Source organism: Elephas maximus, chromosome 5, assembly GCF_024166365.1.
Source record: "Elephas maximus indicus isolate mEleMax1 chromosome 5, mEleMax1 primary haplotype, whole genome shotgun sequence".
Classification (NCBI taxonomy): Eukaryota; Metazoa; Chordata; class Mammalia; order Proboscidea; family Elephantidae; genus Elephas; species Elephas maximus.
Genome location: NC_064823.1, coordinates 35,387,026 through 35,408,689, shown reverse-complemented (window position 1 = coordinate 35,408,689; position 21,664 = coordinate 35,387,026). Strand labels below are relative to the sequence as shown.

General features: G+C 36.9%; 1 protein-coding gene across 1 annotated transcript in view; it reads right to left on the bottom strand.

Annotated features, from left to right (window-relative positions):
* Positions 1–284: 284 nt before the first annotated feature.
* The window catches only part of LOC126076838 (bifunctional heparan sulfate N-deacetylase/N-sulfotransferase 4), a 327,672-nt gene continuing 306,292 nt past the window's right edge, over positions 285–21,664 (bottom strand). The window contains exons 10-14 of the mRNA XM_049885462.1: positions 19,530–19,704; positions 11,004–11,174; positions 9,758–9,867; positions 5,040–5,142; positions 285–2,743 (exon numbers count right to left, since the gene is read on the bottom strand). Coding sequence (XP_049741419.1) covers positions 2,624–2,743; positions 5,040–5,142; positions 9,758–9,867; positions 11,004–11,174; positions 19,530–19,704 — 679 coding nt within the window. The 3' untranslated portion in view covers positions 285–2,623. The remainder of the gene's footprint in view (positions 2,744–5,039; positions 5,143–9,757; positions 9,868–11,003; positions 11,175–19,529; positions 19,705–21,664) is intronic.

The following is a 21,664-nucleotide window of genomic DNA, read 5'->3' as shown; positions in this document are numbered from 1 at the left end:
GAGACTAGTATTTGATAAGCATATCCTATATTTTGATGTAGTCTCACAATAAAAATTATATCTATCTTTATCAATGTGAAGTAATCAATAATTATATTTTTGAGTTAGGCAGTTGGAATAAAAAAAAGAAAAGGAAGCTTGATTAAAGATTTCAGGGAGATCTTTAAAATTTAAAAACATATTCCATTCAAGACCATAAGATGTAATTTATTTAAAATTTTAAATAATTATGTATAATAAATCTTTAGTCAACAATTCTGAAGTAGTCAGTGGGTAAAAATTGGGAAAATCAAGATATTCTTGAAACTGAAATTTTTTCCTGATTTATTATAATCTTCTCATAGCCCAGAGTCCTCCTAAGTAGTTTAAGATTAAGATGTATTATATAATTAAAATTTATTTTGTTGTCTTCATTATCAAGCTCAATAAGAAAAAATGTGCACATTGATTAAAATGAATCAGGTAGAAGAGATATCCTGTGTTTGGCAAGCTTTTGGACTCAGATACTCGGAGGCAGGTGAATAATACTGTATATATTATCATTATTTTTTTTATATTATTTAGGAAAAATGCAGAAAAGCAGTTACAGAATCTGGTGATGAGTCTGAGAAACCTTGAGTTAAATAAATTTTACTTGATATGAAAAAGATCTCCTTTCCCTTGTATGAATATTGCTTTTATCCCACTTGGAAAGAAATTTAGTCTCTATTTCAAGAAAGAAAGGATTAGAATACAAACTGGAGGAAGAACAAATCAATCAAACGTCATAGGTTTAAATACATGCATATTGTGGTTTTTATGTGCTTCACGGAACGCTGTGAAGCACACGCTCACCTGTGACAGAACAAGGCTGAGAATTTAAGTCTCACATTAACAAAGGGACAGCAAATGTAACAGTTGGCAATTTAATATTAAATCATGCCCACACACACACACACAAAAATTACATTTTCTTAAAGAAGATCAGGAGCTTCTTCTAGATGTAATGGGAAAACAAAGCTATTAATGAAGTATAAATGCAAAGTTGAATTCTGAAGTAAAATATGTAAAAATCATGAGTCTCTTTTAAAGCACCCAAATTTGGTTTGCTCACTTAAAATGACAATTAAAACTAACAAAAACAAAGAGTTTTGGTTTCCTAGTGAATTAGATCAAGGATAATTTCTTAAATTAAAGGACAAAGCAGTATTCTTTCTGGCCCTCAGAAAAATCACTTTGGAGGAAGGGTGGATTGATGGGTAATGTTACCAAAACCAGTTTGATTTACTGTTGTGTTGAAATTTTATCTTCATTCATCACTGGAAAGATTAACAAAGCTTTAATAAATCTTCATTGACAAGTGGGATAAAAATCGAACCAGTATGACAATAACCCTAAAATAAGAGAAGAACCTATAACTCCTAAGACAGAAAGACCATCTCTTCTTGTCTAGAAATTACTTTATGGATGGAATAACTGAGAAATAGGGTTTAGGTTAGAGAATCAGGGATGTTTGAAGGGGTAAGATTCAGCTTATATTTCTTTTTTTTTTAATAGGCATTAAAAACACAACCCTGTACAAATAGTATATCCACTCATATCTATGGAAACCCCATGCTTCAAAACGATCGACATATACTACATAGAAGGCTTAAGTGCCTCACTATAACTGTAAACCAATCTTGGTGTTTTCAGTGAATGTTTTCTCAATAAAGGTGTTTCTTCTACCTCGGACAGTGAAAAAATACATAAATACTACATCATTATCAAGGTGGAAATATGTAGATTAGTAGTATAGTAATATTTTGGACTCGTTTAAAGATGGCCTTGCATACTTGTGATAGTGTGCAAAGCATGCATTGTTGTTCCTTGATTCCAAAACTCCGTGACAGATTCGTTGGAAGTGTAATGCAAAGCTCACTGAGAATGGTATTCCTTGCCAGATAAAACAGCATTATCAATGAAGATGGAACCTTTCAAATAGTCCCCCCCTACAAGAGGAAAACAGACAAAAAACATGGAAAGCTACCAACTTCATGGCTTTTTTTTTTTTTTTTTTAACAAGTCAATGAAATTCATAAAGAGGAGTAAGAACAGAGGAAAATAGACATGGGCCATATTTTGAATAAATAAAGAATGTTGAAAAAATGAGAGCATGGGGTAATATAATTTATTTTCATAGCAAAAGCAAAATTGTTTTGAAATTAGCAAGGAAAAAAAATGTTAGCCCTTAATTCAGATATTGGTTACCACTAACCTCATTTACAGCTATCTCAATCCCTATCTTTATCCTCAAGATCGTAATTTGTCACTTGCATGTAAAAAGGCTTACAGGTCATAGAGTTTCTAAAACCTTCTGGTTAACAGAGGAACTAGGCCGTGTTATGATCTCCGCACTAGGAACTGGATAATGCTACACAACCCCACATTATTTCCCAGAAGGTCACACAGGGATTGATAGTAATTGCCAATGCGTGCATGTATAACGGTTTTCATTTTATGAAAAAGATAGAAGGAAATTTATTCACACAGTCCTCTGAAGACAACCACAAGTGCATTAGGGGATAAAACTTGTGGGGTCGTTTCTTTTTTGTATATAATAGCAAAAGTAAGTGTCTTGAGAGCCTTGGTCTTGTCTCCAGTGCTATCTTACTTTCTGCAGCTCCTGTCTCAGCCATGATGGCAGGGGTTGCCCCAGTCTATGCAGCAGTTTGGACAGTTCCACATTATGATCTCGGTAGTAATTAGAGAGGAATGTTCTAGACTGAAAAGCAAAAAAGGAAAAGAAGACTTGAAAGAATCCATTAATTCATCAAACTAGATTGTACAATCTACGTTTCTCAGGGAATTTTGGTTATTACAAGGCAGGTGCCTATAAAATATTTATTAAATGGTATTTTTCCTCAGATATCATTCATTTTTACCTTTTGAAAAGATTGGGCTAAAGGGCAGCTATAGAATAAAAGTTAAAAAAACAAACATAACAACAAGAAACAAAACAGTTGCCCGTCAATTTTAACTCAAGGTGACTGGCTGCATGTATGTCAGAGTAGAACTGTACTCCGTAGGGTTTTTGATGACTGATTTTTTGGACTTAGATCACCAAATCTTTCTGCAGAGGTGCCCTGGGTAAACTCCAACCACCAACTGTTTGGTTAACAGCAGAGCGCATTGACTGTGCCACCCAGGGACCCCAAAATAAAAATTGGCCCAGGTATATCCTATGTGATTTATCTACCGTTATGGCACATATTTATTGGAGGATTGTTGAAATCTACACAGTGAGAAAAGTTGATGAAAATAATATTGTTGGAGAAGAATGAGGGAGAGGCCTCATGTGAACTAAATCTCCAGAAGTGAGCAAGATAAAAACGTATATGTTTCTTTTAAAATTGCTCATGTTCTGTACAATTGGCCTATAATATATTTTTAAAAATTGAGCATAAATAATCATAACAGTTGAAATGCATGATTAAAAATAATTTGCAAGATTACAGAAAATATTTCTGTATCGATTCAGGTCAAAATTGTTTTTTTTTTTAAAATAATCAAGCGCTCTTTGCTAAAATATTACAAGGTCCCTGAAGCTTGATTTTCTTTGTGATTCTTATATTCCTAGTCAAGCTGGACTGATTGGCCCTGATTGTATGAATGACTAAAAAAAAGATTATTTAAATGTATAAATGGCTTTAATTTTATGTTTATCATTTATTTTCTTAGGTTTCTGGAAAACAGAAAGTTTAGAATTGGGTTTTCTTTTTGGATGTCACTTACCTTATATTATAACCCAGTTAAAATAATTTTCTGCCTTTTTAATAAAAAAAAGAAATGAACACTTTCCCCGTGTAGGTATAGGTAACAGTGGCCCACACATCATTCTCTACCTGGTCAATTTTCCACTATCTCTCTTAAGCTCACCTCAGTATTTTAACACAAATGAGTCTCTTTCTTCATGAAACTCCCTTAGCAACTTTTGTGTATACTGTGGAAATGGATTTAACACGACTATATTTTGTCTTGTACCATTCACCAGTTATTTCATTACATTTCTACTCTTAAGCCACATTGTAAACACTTCAAATTCTGGGTAAGATGTTTATTGAAGTAGTGGGAACATTACATTGATTTCTTGGCAGATTAAAGTGACTTCTGAAATCCTTTTGAAATTATTGAGTTCAAAGGTATAGTTTAAGGACCTTCTGGTGCTTCTATTTCCATAGTAACACTTGAATTACTTCCACTCTCACTCTACACACCTTAAGTTAGAAGAGATACTCATTATATTTGGCCAAGCCAATTGCTAACTGTTATTGCTATTGTTGTGTGCCATTGAGTCAACTCTGACTCATAACAACCCAATGTAAAGTAGAGGACTGTCCCATAGGATTTCCTAGGCTGTCATCTTTATGGGAGCATATCACCATATCTTTTCTCCAGGGAGTGGCTGGTGGGTGCAAACCATCAATCTTTTGATTAGCAGCCAAGCTCTTAACCATTGTGCCACCAGGGCTCGTTTTTCCAACCCTAAGCTATCATATCCTCTATCGTGTTTCTCCTCATACACTCACTTCTATTAAAAGATCTTTTTTTCTGCCTTTTTTGGTTTGCCATTGTTTTATGCATCCTATTATAAATCAGTGTCCATTACTAAGTCATTCATTCCTATAATAAATCAAGGTTCATAACTGTTTTATCCTCCAATCCTCACCATTGCTTAGCAAAGTACCATGTATGGTATAGGTATTTGATACAATGTATTGGATATACAAAAATATTTTACCCTAATTTTTCATGTATTTTACCCTAAATCAATTGTTTCATGAATAATTTGAGTTCTTTATATATATATTAAACTACTCGGTATTTACATTCTAGTAGCAAACAATAGGGATATCTATCAGTCATCTATCAATGTCTATCTAGTTGTCTTTTAAATATATAAAACTATCAATAGTAAAAGAAGAACAGAAAAAAAAAGGAAGTAAATTTGTCACCAGTTTTGAAAGAGCTGTATATATACAATTTTACCAGAGTAATTCAAAGATTAGGAAAAGTATTACCTCTGGATCCATGGGAGGATATTTTCGGCCTTTGCTTTTCCCAAGGCATTTGGTCTTTCCTCCTTCCAAGAGTTGACACCAAAAGCCCTTTTGGGGATCAAACCTACAACGAATCAAACATATAATGATTTTAAATTATATACACACTTTTCAGTGAGAGAACCTCTACAACTGGAAAAATGAAATTATCTTTGTAGGCCTACTGCTTTAAATTAATTTTTAAAAAATTACATTTATTGTGCTGATTTTAGAAAAAAGAATCTATACGTTATTAAGAATAAGGGAGATTGAAGAATTGATGCCTTTGAATTATGGTATTGGTGAATAATACTGAATATACCATGGGCTGCCAAAAGAACGAGCAAATCTGTCTTGGAAGAAGTACAGCCAGAATGCTTCTTAGAAGCAAGGATGGAGAGACTTTGTCTTACCTACTTTGGATATGTTATCAGGAGGGACCAGTCCCTGGAAAACGACATCATGTTTGGCAAAGTAAAGGATCAGTGAAAAAGAAGAAGACCCTCAACAAAATGGATTGACACAGTGGCTGCAACAATGGGCTCAAGCATAACGATTGTGAGAATGGCGCAGGACTGGGCGGTGTTTCGTACTGTTGTACATAGGGTAGCTATGAGTTGGACCCGACTCAATGGCACCTGACAATGTATGTTATTATATATATTTGAATAATTCTACTGCTATTAAAAAGACACAGAGCTTTAATCCACTTTTATGTTGGAATTATTAACTTAAGTTCCATATTTTACCTATGGAACCATGAAAGATCAAGTACCAATCATCAGAACTACAGTCCACATATAAAGGACAATTAGAATATTTTGTTTACTTATTAAAGTGATTTCTCCCTCAAAATATATTAACAGAATTCTTTAAAATTTTATTCAATCAATATGTATTGATTTGGCCAGATATAATTTAAGTATACTTCTCTCTGAATATAAACATGAATTAAACCTCCATAAATTTGAAAGGTCCCTGGGTGGCACAAATGGTTTGCACTCTTCTACTAACCTAACAGTTGGTGATTCAAACCCACCCAGTGGCACCATGGAAGAAAGGCCTGGTGATCTGCTTCTATTAAGAGTGTTAGCATTGTATGCTGTTGAGTCGATCCTGTCTCATAGTGATCCTATAGGGCACAGTAGGACTGCCCCATAGGGTTTCCTAGGCTGAAATCTTTACAGGAACAGATCAGGTTTTTTCTCCCATGGAGCAGCTGGTGCATTCAAACCACTGACCTTTCAGTTAGAAGCTGATTGCTTAACCATTGTGCTACCAGGGCTCCTTTTCCATAAAGAATGCTGCCTAGAAAATTCTATGGAGCAGTTCTACTCTATAACACATGAGGTTGCCATGAGTCAGAATCGACTCGACAGCAGTGGGTTTAATATTTTTAAAAAATCTGTACTTTTTTACAGTTCAAATTTTATACACTTTTCAAGAAGGCAATTAAAAACATAAAAATATTGCTTATTATGTTTTTTTTTTTTCAGACAACATGAAGCACAGACTCTACATGGCATGTGAGAGATTAGACAACTCTTTACTTCCTTTGTTGAAGGCAGATGATCCTATTGGATAATTCAGGGTTCTATACTCTTAAAGAAAATCTTAATGCTATTTTGCTCCCAAAACTGCACTGTTTCAAAAGGATGTGTGGCATAACTGTTTTGCTTAAACTCATATATATAAGAGTTTTAGTTTAGGATTTAACAAGATAGGAAAAATGAAAGAATGAACCATATAAGATGGTGAATTTTCAATTTATTGCTATGAGACTTGCTGCATGCATAAAACATAGAAAAGGTTTGCAGTCTCGTTGCTCAGCAGATGTTTTAGAAGGATGAAGCATAATTGACTGGGATGTAAAGTTAATTAGTTGCAGAATATTTTGTTGCCCTGGGCCCATTCCTATAATACCAGTGTACCTGTAATTTGCCTCTGCACATATATGAATTCATTCAGGGGGAGGGGGAAATTTTCTTCCCAGTTCCCTGCCCAGCTTAGTGTTAGAGACCTGATCCTTGCTGTCCAGGTTGTCCTAGTGCATGTTATCAATTAAAATTAAATACATCACTAGTTAAATGGACAAAAGGAAGACAGTATCATTTCTAACCTGGACTTTTCAATCTGCTCCTTGCCTATCACAGTCCTTTCTCTAAAAAAAAAAAAAAAATTCCCAAGAGGACAAACAATTCAGTGTGCTGTGCAAAATGAGAAGGGAAGTAGGCATAATGGTGCCCCTAAACAGCATTTTCTGCCTCAGGATGAGAATATTTAACTGCATTAAGGTAAAATACAGCTCTGACTACAAAGCCAAGGTATTTATACATGCACTGAGAGTATTTTATTTGCACTCAGCTAGTGCAGAGGTCTCAGGATGGGTTGCCATCTCCCCTTGCTCTCTACAGCAGTTGGTACGAGGCAGAGCTTAATACAACCTGAGAAAGGAGAGCCATCCAGAATGCTGAAAGCCATTTATTTAGAAAGGTTTGTCATAACCTTGAATCCACATTATTTTGCTGTCCTAGCTTTATTTATTGCGCCAACAACTTTATATACCCTAAGCTTGCAAAGGACATTTATCCTCTGTAAGTCATATCAATTCATTCTTTTACGGTTTTATTTTAGTAGGCATGAAATTGTGAAATTAAGATGCAAAGCCTTTTTCAAATAACTGTTAGACATCTTTTAGGACATAAGTTGGTTGCCATTTGAGTTCTTTTATTACTCTGAATATCACTACACTTATTAATTTTTGTGATGTGTGAGACATATTAAAAACCATATATTTCGTGCTTGTTTGTTATCTTCTTCAAAAGTGTGACTTTACAGGTTTATTGAACCGTAAGGCACTGTTTGTAGTAAACATGGTAGAACCATTACCTAAACTACTGCAGGAAGGCAGAGGAAGATATGCCAGCATCAATAACTATTAATGCGAAACATATTATGGAAAGCTCCGTCTACATAATCAGCAGGGGCATGCCTTGCGTTGTTATTATTTCCATGTGTAGCTAAAATCTTCATTAGGGTTGGTTTAGTGGATAAGGAAAAATCCAATCTTATTACTGTGTTTCCTGTCCCTTCATTACCCTCTCTAATTGTCTAATTGTTGATCCTAATCTTCTGTGAACTGGGAAGTAATATAATGAGGTTTGTTAGAATTTTGTCTAAAATTTAATATGTTTGTATCAGACCTTGTGGCGGAGTCTTTTATAAGTAAAGTACTTGCCATTTTAAAATGTGTTTTGACTACTTGGAAGGTTTTCTTTTTTGTTGTTGTTATTTTGGCTAATCTTTATATATACATTTTTTTTTTCATTTTTAATTATGCAAGTTTGACAGGGTAGGTTTTATTTTTCTAAGGAACTGCAACAACATGCCCCATCCCTCATTCTCTTCTGCGGAATGAATTTGCCACTCCTTATCAGAAGGTGGAATCTAATTTCCCTGCCTTGAATTTGGATTGGTTTTAGTGACTTACTTGTAACCAACAGAATGTCACATAAATGATGCTGTGGAATTTGCAAGGTTAGGTCAGACAAGACCATGGCTCTTGGAGCACACACTCCCTAGATATTTGTGCTCAGGCTAATCCCTCTCAGAACCCAGCAACTGGGTAGTGAGAAACCCAAACCTTGTGTAGGGGCCTCATGGAGAGGTCTCGACCCACTGAGCTCAGGCTTTGAGTCGTCCCAGCCCAGGAGTCAGAGGATGTGACTGGAGAAACTTCCAGCTAATTCCTGTCCCTGGCCATTTGAGTGTTTCCCAGATACTCACGTTTTCCCAGCTGTGGACCCAGATATGGAGTAGAGACAAGCTGTCCCCTTAGCACCCTGTCCAAATTCTCAACCCATAGAATCCATGAACTTAATAAAATGGCTGTTGTTATATGCCAGTCAGTTTGAAGACAGTTTGTTACCCATGCAACAATAGATAACTGGAAGATTATACATGACTGTGTACATTAATTATTATTATATTTGGAGTCCCTGGGTGATGGAATGATCAAGTACTTTACTACCAGCAGAAAAGTTGGCTATTTGAACGCACCCTGTGGCACCTCAGGAGACATGCTTGGTGATATGCTTCTGAAAGGTCACATCCTTGAAAACCCTTGCAGCACAATTCTACTCTCCACACATGGGGTCGCCATGAGTCAGAGTTGACTCGATGGCAGCTGACAACAATGATTATATTTAGTTATAAATAGTTTAAAAAATGCATAGTAGTACACGAATATGTCAGTTCTTTGATTCTACCTTAAAGACTGTTCATTTCCATAGGGTTACCAGTGGTCCTCAGCATTTAAGTTGGAACCTGTAAGTTACTCAGGGGAACAGGCTATATCTTTTTCACCTTTGTAACCTCAATTCCTAGGACACTTTCTGCAATGAGTAGGCACGTAAAGAAAGTTTACTTAACCAAACTGATAAATAGGCAAAAGCCCACAAAAAAGAGGAATTGGGATAATATAAAATGCCTGTAAGATAATACTTCATAAGAGAAATTATCCCTGGTATTTAAAAGGGAAATACTGCATGAATAATGAGGATATTTCTTTGACTGCTTTTGAGTAGCATAATGATGTATAAATTCACGGATAGTATTAATGATACTATAATACACACCTACCAGTGATAAGTTATGATGGCAAATAATGGAAATGAAATCATGCATAAGGACAGACTCACGTTAGTGCTTCAGAGTAATTATAAAGAGGTGTAACTCCCAGAAACTTCTGGACTCCATCCATCACAGTAGCTGGGTCAGATCTCAACTGCTGTCCATCAATAATTAGCAACTGCAAAGTCAAAAATAGCCACTTTATGAAGAATAAAACTAAATTGAATAGGCCAAGTTGCCTCCCTTGACCTGGTATGACCTTAATAAATTGGGTCAGTGTAAATAAGAAGATGTGAACTCCCTAGAATACATTTTAATATTTACTATATTGTGGTAAATAAGCAATGGTTCAAATTGGCCATAGGCATCATTTCTTGTTTGTTATCCAATTATATCCCTTAACTTTATTGTAAATCAGAACTACTCATAGAAACTCTCTTGATTTAGTATTTCTGTAGAAATATGATTTTCCTTTTGTAGTGTAATTAATTAATTAGTTATACCAACCAAACCATACAACCAAACTCCCTGCCATCGAGTCGATTCTGACTCAGAGTGACCCTATAGGACGACAGAGTAGAACTGCCTCATAAGGTTTCTAAGGAGCACCTGGTGGATTCAAACTGTCGACCTTTTGGTTAGCAGCTGTAGCTCTTAACTGCTATGCCACCAGGGTTTGTTAGTTATGCAGCCTATCAAAATTCCATGAGCTAAACCTTGGAACCAAAGGCTTGGAAGCAGTGGGTATCAGGATGAAAATCATGCACCTGTTCTCCTTACAAACCATGACAAAGCATTCAAGTTCCAATTGTTCCCTGGGTTACAGTGCAGAACAGATAGGGTATGAATGTTTTCCTCAAAACCCCATAGCATCTCCTACCATCTGGCCCTGGAGCTGTCATTGAACTTCCCATATTGATGGTCTACTGCATGATCTCCTTACAGGGGTCCCAGAGGGACAGATGGCAAACAGGTGTCTGAACATGTGTTCCAAAGAGGGTATTAACTAACTGGCTGCTCTTTTATTAGTTGAAGATGGTTGCCTGTGAATCATGTGTTTCCTGTGTGAGGAGTCATCACTTTGGGACCACCTACTGTTCAAAAGAAGATCACAAGAATGTGTTTTCAGAGCTGTTTAACAACATTTTAACAGCATTATTGAGATTAAAATGTAAAAATTCGCCTTTCTCCCTTACTTATAATTTTCTCTGCTTATAAATCATTATCTGTGGCAATGCTAATTCGTACTTTTTGTTTGTTAATACAACACAATCATGATCTAATAGACAGGAGAAATTAACTTCAGGGCATTACCTGAGAAGTAGCAAAATAAGTTAACCATCTTTCTATGTGGACTGCATACCATCCAGGGACCAGGCATCTCCTCTGCAAAGTTTTTAAGTCAGGTGGAGCCCAATGTCCTGTTGTAATAACTTCATAGAAATTAAACCTCAGGGCAGCTGGATCTTCATGTGATCGTTGGTGCTTTAAAAAAAAAAAAAAATGTCAATGGTAAAGTCAGTTTTCTTTACAAATTTTGTAGGTAAGTGTGTGTATGTGATGTTTATTTATATGTGTGTGTCTCTTTCATTTCTCAAAAATAATAAAATTACTTGATTTTGGAATGAAGAATATTGTGAAAAGTGCACATATTAAAGCCTAGGCATTGGCATATGGCTTATTTTAAAGTATTTTGAAGTACAAGGCCCCAATAGTATGTAGACAAGATCAAGCACAAATATTTCCTTCAGGAGTCTGATTAGAAGTGAAAAGATGTCAGGAACCAGACAAATCAAGCCTGATGAACAGGGATTTAGATGTGCAAGAGTAGGCGTACATATTATTCTGCTCATTGTTTCATTATGGGTGCCTCCCTGTTATCTGTGTAGCAGATGCTACGGGTGCCGAGAACCAAAAAAAACCAAACCCGTTGCCGTCAAGTTGATTCCAACTCATAGTGACCCTGTAGTGCAGAGTAGAACTGCCCCATAGAGTTTCCAAGGAGTGCCTGGTGGATTTGAACTGCTGACCTCTTGGTTAGCAACTGTAGCTCTTACCCACTATGCCACTAGGGTTTCCAGTACCAAGAAAGCAGATGTTTATTCCTAATGCTTGTTTAGGTGTCATCTTCATATTGATGTTGTCCAATGTCTTTTACTTTTGCTCTCCTGAGGCTTTCCACCTAATCCTGCTAATTTCCAAATACAGCTTTACTACTACATTTCAGCGCCAAATCCCCTGAGCCTTTCACACTGAGCCATCCATTCATTGGTCAAGTATGAGAGAGCCCAACTCAGTGAGAGATGAATTTAACAGTCAATACAATTTTATAAGCATTTCTCAAGCTCCTTTCCAGACCAAAGAACTGCAATAGATTCTGTACATAAAAAGATGTTAGCAAGACATCACTATCTTGAAAAAAAAAAAAAATCTAGTGAGGGAGACAGTAGATTAATAAACTGTAATAAAGTTGTATGTTTGATAGAAGTCCCTCAGTGGTGCAAATTGTTAAGTGCTCCACTACTAGACTAAACGCTGGCAGTTCAAACCCATCCAGAAGTACCTGAGAAGACAGTCCTGGTGATGTGATGCCCAAAGGTCATAGCCTCGAAAACCCTCTGCAGCAGTTCTACTCTGCACACATAGGGTTGATTAGAGATATTAGTTACTTGTTGTGATAGCCAGACCAATAAGTAATTGATCATGATCAAAAGATGAAGGAACCTTTCCAATGGCTGAAGGTTTTCAGCTGAAAAATTGATGAGAAAGATGCTGGTAAGCAGGCAAAATAAAGGTTCTCTTGAAAACTAAGAGAGCTTTTACATCTAAGGTAAGTTTGAGTAGAGATGGACATGAGATACGTGGGGAAGGGTGAATTGGTCTAGTGAGACATCTAAAAGTAAACATGAAGAAAATCTAGAACACATAAAGGTAGAGATATTGTATATTGGGGTCTGATACGATTGTGTAACAGCAGATATCAAAAACCAAACCTGTTGTCGTCAAGTTGATACTGACTCATAGTATCCCTGTAGGACAGAGTAGAACTGCCCCATAGGGTTTTCAAGGCTGTAATCTTTATGGAAGCAGACTGTCACATCTTGCTCCTGTGGAGTGGCTGGTGGGTTGGAACCACCAATCTTTCAGTTGCCAGCCTAGCACTTAACCACTGCACCACCAGGGCTCCTTGTAATCGCAGATAGGAGATTAGAAAATATAATAGACTAGGGGGAAAAAAAGACTAGAGAAATAAAGATGTTTAGGAAGTGGTGAGTGATTACAAAGTGGAGTACTGGTGCTGTAGTGGTTAAGTGATAAAAGTTTAAATCCACCAGCCGATCCTTGGAAACCCTACAGGGTGCTTCTACTCTATCCTTATAGGGTTGCTATGAGTTGTGATAGGCTCAATGGCAACTATGAGTTGTAATTCACTCGGTGGCAATGGGTTTGGTCTGGTTTAGTGAGTGGCAGACTAAAAAACATTTTGAAGCGCTTTCGTTATTGTACATCTATTAGGCATTCTTATAAAAAATTTTTTTTTGTATAAAAAAATTCTTATAGGCATATAAATTATGCTGAGTACAGAGACTACATAATATGTGTAATTAACATAATAGGTATAAACCACATAGTTTGAATAGCAATATAAATATAGTATGTGCCTGTCAATACAGTAATGCTAAAATTTCTATTTTAAGCAGTGATAATATGGAACTGTATGTAATCTGCTCTATAATTATTTACACAAGTTTAGCACCAGCTTTTCTTTATATTCTTGAAACTAAGAAGATTAGCGTAAAAATATGACCTCAAAGTCACAAAGGGACATGTTTTATGGAAAAAATAGCACAATAGCTCCTCCGTGAGACCCATTATGAAAATGTGGGGTAGAAATTACAGTGGCAGGTGACATTTGTAGGAGTCTCTGAATTACACCTGTTGAGCTTCGGATTTACGGTATTTACTGGATAGACAGGACTAGCTAAGTAACAGACTGCATTATTGTGAAATGTGGCACAGTTTAGGGGCCCTACTTACAGCAATATGGCAATAAAAAGTATTATCAGAAAAACTAATTCTTTTCAAACCTGTATATTCAAAGTATTTGAAGAAAGAGGCACAGAGAAGCACACTCCTTGTGTAGATTTTCATTTATTTAAATGGTTTAATCTCTGTGAAAAAAATTTATATAAATCTGCTGTGGTGAATGACCATGCTCCCTGTTAGAAAAAATTGTTCAATATTTTTTCTAAGGATTTGAATTCAAAACTTTTAATTGCAGTTTATCATTTCATTGTTTCTGGCACAATTTGGAAAAGTAAGTTTATCTTGCTGAGCAATATGAATTTTCATAAAGTGAGAAACACACTTTACTGTATCTTATAGGAGACACTGACTCTGGGTCCTACTGGGAATTTGTTACTCTTGCTTCCAGTACAAGTGTTCGTTTGGATCCCAAACATTTTCAATCCCAACTTGCGGTGTCATATTTTTTGTCTATACATCAGTATTTGTTTTTAGAAATGTGTTTACTGAAGAAATTTTGAAAAGCCAAGAGAAAGTATCAAGAAAATATAAAAATTCCAAGTCTTTTAAAAAAATTATATTAATTTCTGTGCACAATAAATAAACAATAGCAAATGCACTCACATAGTTAGGATTTTGTTGTTGTTAGGTGTTCTTGAGTCAGTTCCGACTCATACAGACCCTTTGTACAACGGAATAAAACACTGCCTGGTCCTGCGCCATCCTTACAATTGTTGTTATGCTTGAGCCCATTGTTGCAGCCACTGTGTCAATCCATCTTGTTGAAGGTCTTCCTCTTTTTCGCTGACCCTCCACTTTACCAAGCACGATGTCCTTCTTCAGGGACTGATCCCTCCTGAAACATGTCCAAAGTATGTGAGACAGAATCTTGCCATCCTTATTTCTAAGGAGCATTCTGGTTGTACTTCTTCCAAGACAGTTATTTGTTCTTTTGGCAGTCCATGGTATATTTAAGATTCTTTGCCAACACCACAGTTCAAAGGCATCAAATCCTCTTCGGTCTTCTTTATTCATCATCCAGCTTTTGTATGCATATAGGCAACTGAAAACACCATGTCTTGGTGTTTTACTACATACACGTACGTATATATACGGTTAGGATTTTAGTATATATATGTGTGTATATTTATACACACATATATATATAAACAAACCAAATCCCTACCTGATTCCGACTCATAGCCACCCTTTATGACAGAGTAGAACTGCCCCATAGAGTTTCCAAGGAACAGCTGGTGGGTTTGAATTGCTGACCTTTTAGTTAGCAGCTGTAGCTCTTAACTACTATGCCACCAGGGTTTCCTATATATATATATACACACACACACACACATATACACCAAGTGTGTGTGTATATACATACATATAAAACACACACACTTGGCGTTTTAGTATATACCTATATATATAAATATACACACTTGGTGTTTTAGTGTGTGTGTGTGTATACATATGGTTAAGATTTTAGCGTATATATGTGTGTGTGTGTGTGTATATACATAACCAAAAAAAAAAAAAAAAAAGCCAAAAAAACCAAACCCTTTTCCATCGAGCCAATTCCTACTCATACTGACCCTATAGGACAGAGTAGAACTGCCCCAGGCTTTCCAAGGAGCGGCTGGTGGATTCAAACTGCCAACCTTTGGGTTAGCGCTGAACGTTTAACCTCTGGGCCACCTGGGCTCCATATATATATATATATATATACACACACACACACACACGCACACACACACACGCACACACACATTGTTACAGGGAACCCCTGGTTACTCAGTGGCTAAAGTGCTTGGCTGCTAACCCACCAGTGGCTCTGAGGGAGAAAAGATCTGGCGATCTGCTCCCCTAAGGATTACAGCCTAGGAAACTCCATGGGATGGTTCTACTGCATTCTATAGGGTTGCTATGAATTGGAATTGACTCAACAGGACACAGTCACAGCAACATATGTTGTTACCACGATGAATTCAAGATCACCAACTTCAGTTATATCCTCATTACTTTGTCATCTTCCATTTTTGTGGTGAACTTTATCTCACCCCTGTACAACGTACAATGATTTTGCACCTTTTTCTCTTTCCTCAATCTGGTCCCTCCCTAAACTAACCCCTTCCTCATTAGATTAACTCATTCCCGACTTCTCAAAAGAAGAAGAGACTATCACAGTCACTTCGATTTTTCTCTCCCAGAACTACACATCTACCGGTATGCACGTACATCCTCTTCTCTGGCCCTCAAGTCTCAGTACAGAGGTTCTTGACCAGTTCTCAAGGTGGAATTTAGCTATTCTGTGAACTGGGTTGGCAAAAATTACCTTTTTATTTTCACTAGCTTCTAAATGAGATTTAGCATTTCTTTTAATTGTGAATGTTGACAAGAGCCACAGAAATATTTTTGTACCTATGACTTTATCACCAATAAAAATGCTATTTTTATAACACATAAAGTATTTCAGACATCTCAAAATACAGTTTATAATCATCACTACTTCACAATTACACCAGTATTAGACCCACGATTGAATCTTGTCATTTAATGATTTAATAAAAAATTACTGATTTTTAAAAAAGCATTTTGATAATTAGATTTTAACAAAGTTGTTTCCTTTGTAATTCTTTGTACTTAGTTTTATGCTTTTAAAATCTATTCTGAGATGGGGCCCATAGAGTTCACCAGGCTGCCAGAGGGGTCCCAGTCCACAAAAAGTTAAGAATTCTAGAAGCGGACGGGGTGCTTCTTCCCCATCTGAACCATTTTCCGGTACACAACCCTTCCTGGAATTTCAGAATCCTTACCACAGGATTAAAAACCCATTTTCTCTCCTGGGCCTTTAAACTCTCTCTTTTTTGGAAGCTTTCCATCATTATTCAAGCGACCGTCATGATGGAAGACATTCTTTGACTGCATTTTCACTTCTATGAAATTATCTCGTGTCTTTATTTTCCCTTGCCCAGTTATACTCCTTGAAAGCGTCTTTTAAAAGTGCTGCCTCCATTTCTTCATGACCACTTACATATTCCTCAACCAATTGTATCTGTTATTTTTTCTTTTTATTTCATTGCTAAGAGTTCTACTTCCTTCTACACGTTGCAACTCAGTGAAAATAATCCAGACTTTGTTTTGTCTAGTCGTTTATGCTCTCAGCTGTGTTTGGCACTGTTGCCACAATTGACCTCCAACACCAATTTGGCAGGACTCCCTTGCCTTGTATCCAGCATCTCTGCAATCCTTGATTTTTTATCTTCTGCCATCTGGTTGTACTTTGTTTTCTTGCTGCCTCATCTTTCTCTGTACTTTTCCTCTCCAGGCTCTCTGCTGAGGCAGCCTTATCCTCCTCATGGCCATGTCTTTATGCCTCTGATTCACAAATTTTTGTTTGCAGCCCAGACCTCTCCCTAGAGTGCAGCTAACTTTACTGTTCCTCTTGGGAATGTCATTGGTTCCATTTCTCGTGCTCATCATCTGCATCACGTCTTTAAGTGCCCCCTTCCCTCTATGCCTCTTGTATCTTGCTCCAGTGTTTCATTTTGCATGGCAATGTATAGCCACCATGCAACTGAACAGGTCAGAAATTTGACTCATCTTTGACACTGCTTTTTCATCCTTTTAATCCCTAATTATCTCTTAAAACTTTCTGCTTCATTCATTTTCTACTTACTATCTTAAGTCTGGGCAACGTTCATTTTTCAGCAATGCTATTGCAGTAGCCTCTGAATACTCATTTGATCCATTCCAAACCATTCTTAATATACCAGATAGTATAACCCATCTGTCCTTTTGCCGTACTGTGGTGGCTTGTACGTTGTTATAATGTTGGAAACTATGCCACCTGTATTTCAAATACTAACACGGTCATCCATGATATATAGGTTTCAGTGGAGCTTCCAGAAAGGCCTGGCAACTCACTTCCAAAAATTAGCCAATGAAAATGCTATGGATCACAAGAGAACATTGTCCAACTTTCTTGCTTTGGGCACATCATCAGGAGGGACCAATTGCTGGAGGAGAACATCATGTTTGATGAACTAGAAAGCCAGAGAGGGCAATGGAGGCCTGTGGTGAAATGGAATGACACAAAAATCGCAATGATAGACTCAAACATGCCAGCAATAGTGAGGATGATGCAGAACCAGGCAATGTTTTATTCTGTTGTACGCAAGCTGACATGAGTCGGAGTTGACTTGATGGCAGTTATTTATCTATCGTAGATATCATAATGTTTTCTAAAAGGAAATCTGGTAGTTGCACTCTGGTTTAAAAATTTTCAAAGGCTTTCCAACTGCCGAAGAATAAAGGCCATTTGGTTTGCTGCTTCTAGCTCCAGTGTGCCTCTCAGTCTCATCTCCCACAAGTGTCCTCTAGAGTTTGCCTTGTAGCCACATAGAACTTCTTTTAGGCCTTTAACTATGCCCTTTGCTCCCTGTAGACTTTACTCCTTCTATTCTACCTCCTAGATGCTCCTTCTACCTTACCCTACATTTACCCTGTTAGAAGTTTATTTCCCTAGAGAATGCTCTCATAGGATCTTACATACTTCCTTCACAGCATGCTCACAATTTCTAATTATATATTTTTATAATTATTTAATTAATAGCTGCTCCTTTACTCTCATTAGAAAATAGCACCACAAAGGCAGGAATTATGTTTTGTTTACTATTACACTCCTAGATCCTAGTATCGTGCATGTCACATAACCACAGCATGCTTTAAATATTTGCTAAATAGAAAAGTAAATAAAATGTTTAAATTGTTATTTTACTGATTAAAAAGTCTTAAGAACCATCATTACATATAGCTGCAGAATATTTCATTTCAATGCTATGCAAAACTGTAATGGGTATTTAAGTTCTTTTCCTTGTGTTGTTGTTATAGATATCATTGCAATGTACATAGATATTTGTGTACTCCTTTGAATATTTGTTTATCATAAACTCAAGAAGAAGAATTATAGGGTAAAGGAACCCTGACAAACCTCTTAATAACTATTGGTAGAAAATATGTCCCAATGTATTTTTCTGTTGCAGAGTTTGAGTGCCCTCATTGAACTCTTGCCAGCAGAGAGAAAAAGCATTACAATTTTTGTTAAAACAATATTCAAAAAGCTTATTTTACTTTAATTCAGATGTCTTTAATCTCTAATTAAGTTGATCATTTTTCATATAATTATTGACCAGCTGCATTTTTTAATGAATTTCCTATCAGTGCTTTTTTTTTTTTTAATTTTGCTTATTTTTCCATTGATACAGTTATTTATTTATTTTTTTAAGCAATTTGTAGGAACTCTTTGTGTATTAAAAGCACAAACCCATTTCCCAGGTATTTGTTAAAGATATCTTCCCCAGATACTTACTTTCAGTTTTGCTAATTTGTGACAGACCAACTTTTCTCATGGTTTTGTGGTGGATGGATGGATGGATGGATGGATTTCTATTAGTTCTTTGATTTGTGGTTCTTTCCAACATATTATGCTTGAAACTCCTTGCCAACTTAATATGAGTTAAATATTCAGGTCATCTATCTCTTTGTCTGTATCTCCATCCACCCATCCACCCATCCACCCATCCACCCATCCACCCATCCACCCATCCACCCATCCACCCATCCACCCATCCACCCATCCACCCATCCACCCATCCACCCATCCACCCATCCACCCATCCATCCATCCATCTACCTATCTATATGTTTTTACATTGACTCAAATATATCTGGACATTATTTTGGTAATTTGCTATTGTTTATGTTCAAGATGTGACTGAATATTTTTTTAAAGTATTTTCCATTGCTTTATACCTGGTACCAAGAGTATGCCCGGTCTGAGGGGTCAATGAGGATGGTGATGATCTTGGCCTTGGGGACAAGAGATGCAGCTCTCTTGGGAGCTTCTTCTGAATGGAAGTAATTAGCACTCTTCTCAAACAGAAAGTCAGTTGTAATGTTGGATGGAGTAGGAAAAAAGTCCATATACCTGAAGGAGGAAAAAGAATGAATTAACCTAGATTTGAATTTTCTTTCCTTGCCATACTCGATATATAAAACAATTTGCAAATTCTTACATTTATATAAATTGCGTTGATTATCAATTTTTGCTTATTGATGGCAAAGTGGTCTAAATTGTGGATATTCTATACACCTTGTATGTGAAAACGACCTAAGGTATTATTGTTCTAATGATCCATTTTGGGAAGGAGAAGGTGTGAGATGAAATATGTAGGTTGCTAAAGGATAGAGGGAAACTGCTTTGAATTTGGGCTGATATTCTATGCCATCAAAATCCAAAGAAAAAAAAAAAAGAATAGTAGATTTATCCATAGTAAACAACAAATTACACCATCTAGCCTGCTAGGTATTTTAAAATAGTAAATTTATGTTTGCAAACTTGAATTCGAAAATTCTCAAGTTGAAATCAAAGTGCGCCAGTGAGGAGTATTGCATCAGAATAGCAATAAAATACTAAACAGAACAGGGCATCACTGTTCTCCTTTTTAACTCTGCATAATTTGTAGTATGTGTAGCAATGTGAACACATTATAGTCTATCCAGAGTAATTAAGGGGATATTTCCTGCCAGTTGATCCTGTGGTGCCTCGGTAGGTTCACTCCTCCATATGCTGTCAGGACGTTCCTCTGTGTGTAGATTATGGAATCAATTTGTTCTGGGGTTAATTCAGTGCAAGGCTTTAATTATGTGTGTAACCCTTCTTACAGCTCATCACTTCTCCAACCCTCAAATGTTCTAGAAATAAAAAATAAGAGCAATTAAGAATTCATATAAAGCACTTATTTTCCTCTTTGACATTTGTTATTATGTTTCCCAACTGTGGAGTGGTGAAAAGTCCCATCTATATTCCTGCTTAAACATTTGTGTTCCATTTGAGCTCACAGATAAAAGAGAATTGCTGCTGTTCTGCTTTTAGCAACTTGCATGCCATTCCAAAACTTATTTAGTCCTTTAAAAGTAAGGTTGTTGTTTTGGTGGTTGTTGGTTGCTGTTGAGTCCGTTCCAACTCATGATGACCCCATACGTTACAGAGTAGAACAGTTCCATGGATTTTTTTGTCTAGAACCTTAATGGAATCAGATCACCATGCCTTTTCTTCCACAGTACCGCTGGGTGGGTTCAAATTAACAACCTTTAGGTTAGCAGTTGAGTGCAAATTATTGGTAGTACTTACCAAAAACCAAACCAAACCCAGTGCCACAGAGTCAATTCCGACTCATAGCGACCCTATAGGACAGAGTAGAACCACCCCATAGAGTTTCCAAGGAGTGCCTGGTGGATTCAAACCGCCCACCCTTTGGTTAGCAGCCGTAGCACTTAACCGCTACACCACCAGGGCTTCCTGGGGTTAGGGACCATCTAAAAGTAAGGTGGTGGTTGTTATTGTTTGCCATTGAGTTGGTTCTTACTCATAATGATCCCATATGACACTGTAGAACTGCCCCAGAGGATGGTAGTGCAGTGGTAAAGGATCTGGCTGCTAACCCAAAGGCTGGCAGTTCAAATCCACCAGCTGCTCCCTAGAAACCCTACCGGGCAGTTCTAGTCTTTCCTAGAGGGTCACTATGAATTGGCATCGACTCGACAGCAATGGGCAAATCTTTACAGAAGCAGTTCACCAGGCCTTTCTTCCATGGAGCCGCTGGGCGAATTCAAACCACCAACCTTTTAGTTAGTAGCTGATCACTTAACCATTGTGCCACTAGGGCTCCTTCCAAAAGTAAAGTAGTCTAGGAATATCCTAGGCACAGAAAGAACACATCTACTTATGATGGGAAGCCAAACCTGCTCACTGGCATTGGCTCTGCCTCACCCTAATCGTATGCACACCTAAAAAGAGCAGTGTTTAAGTCGAGGACAGGCTCATGTGTGATAATAGCACATAAAGTTACACACTACACATGTGTACATTGAAAGGAATTTCCCCA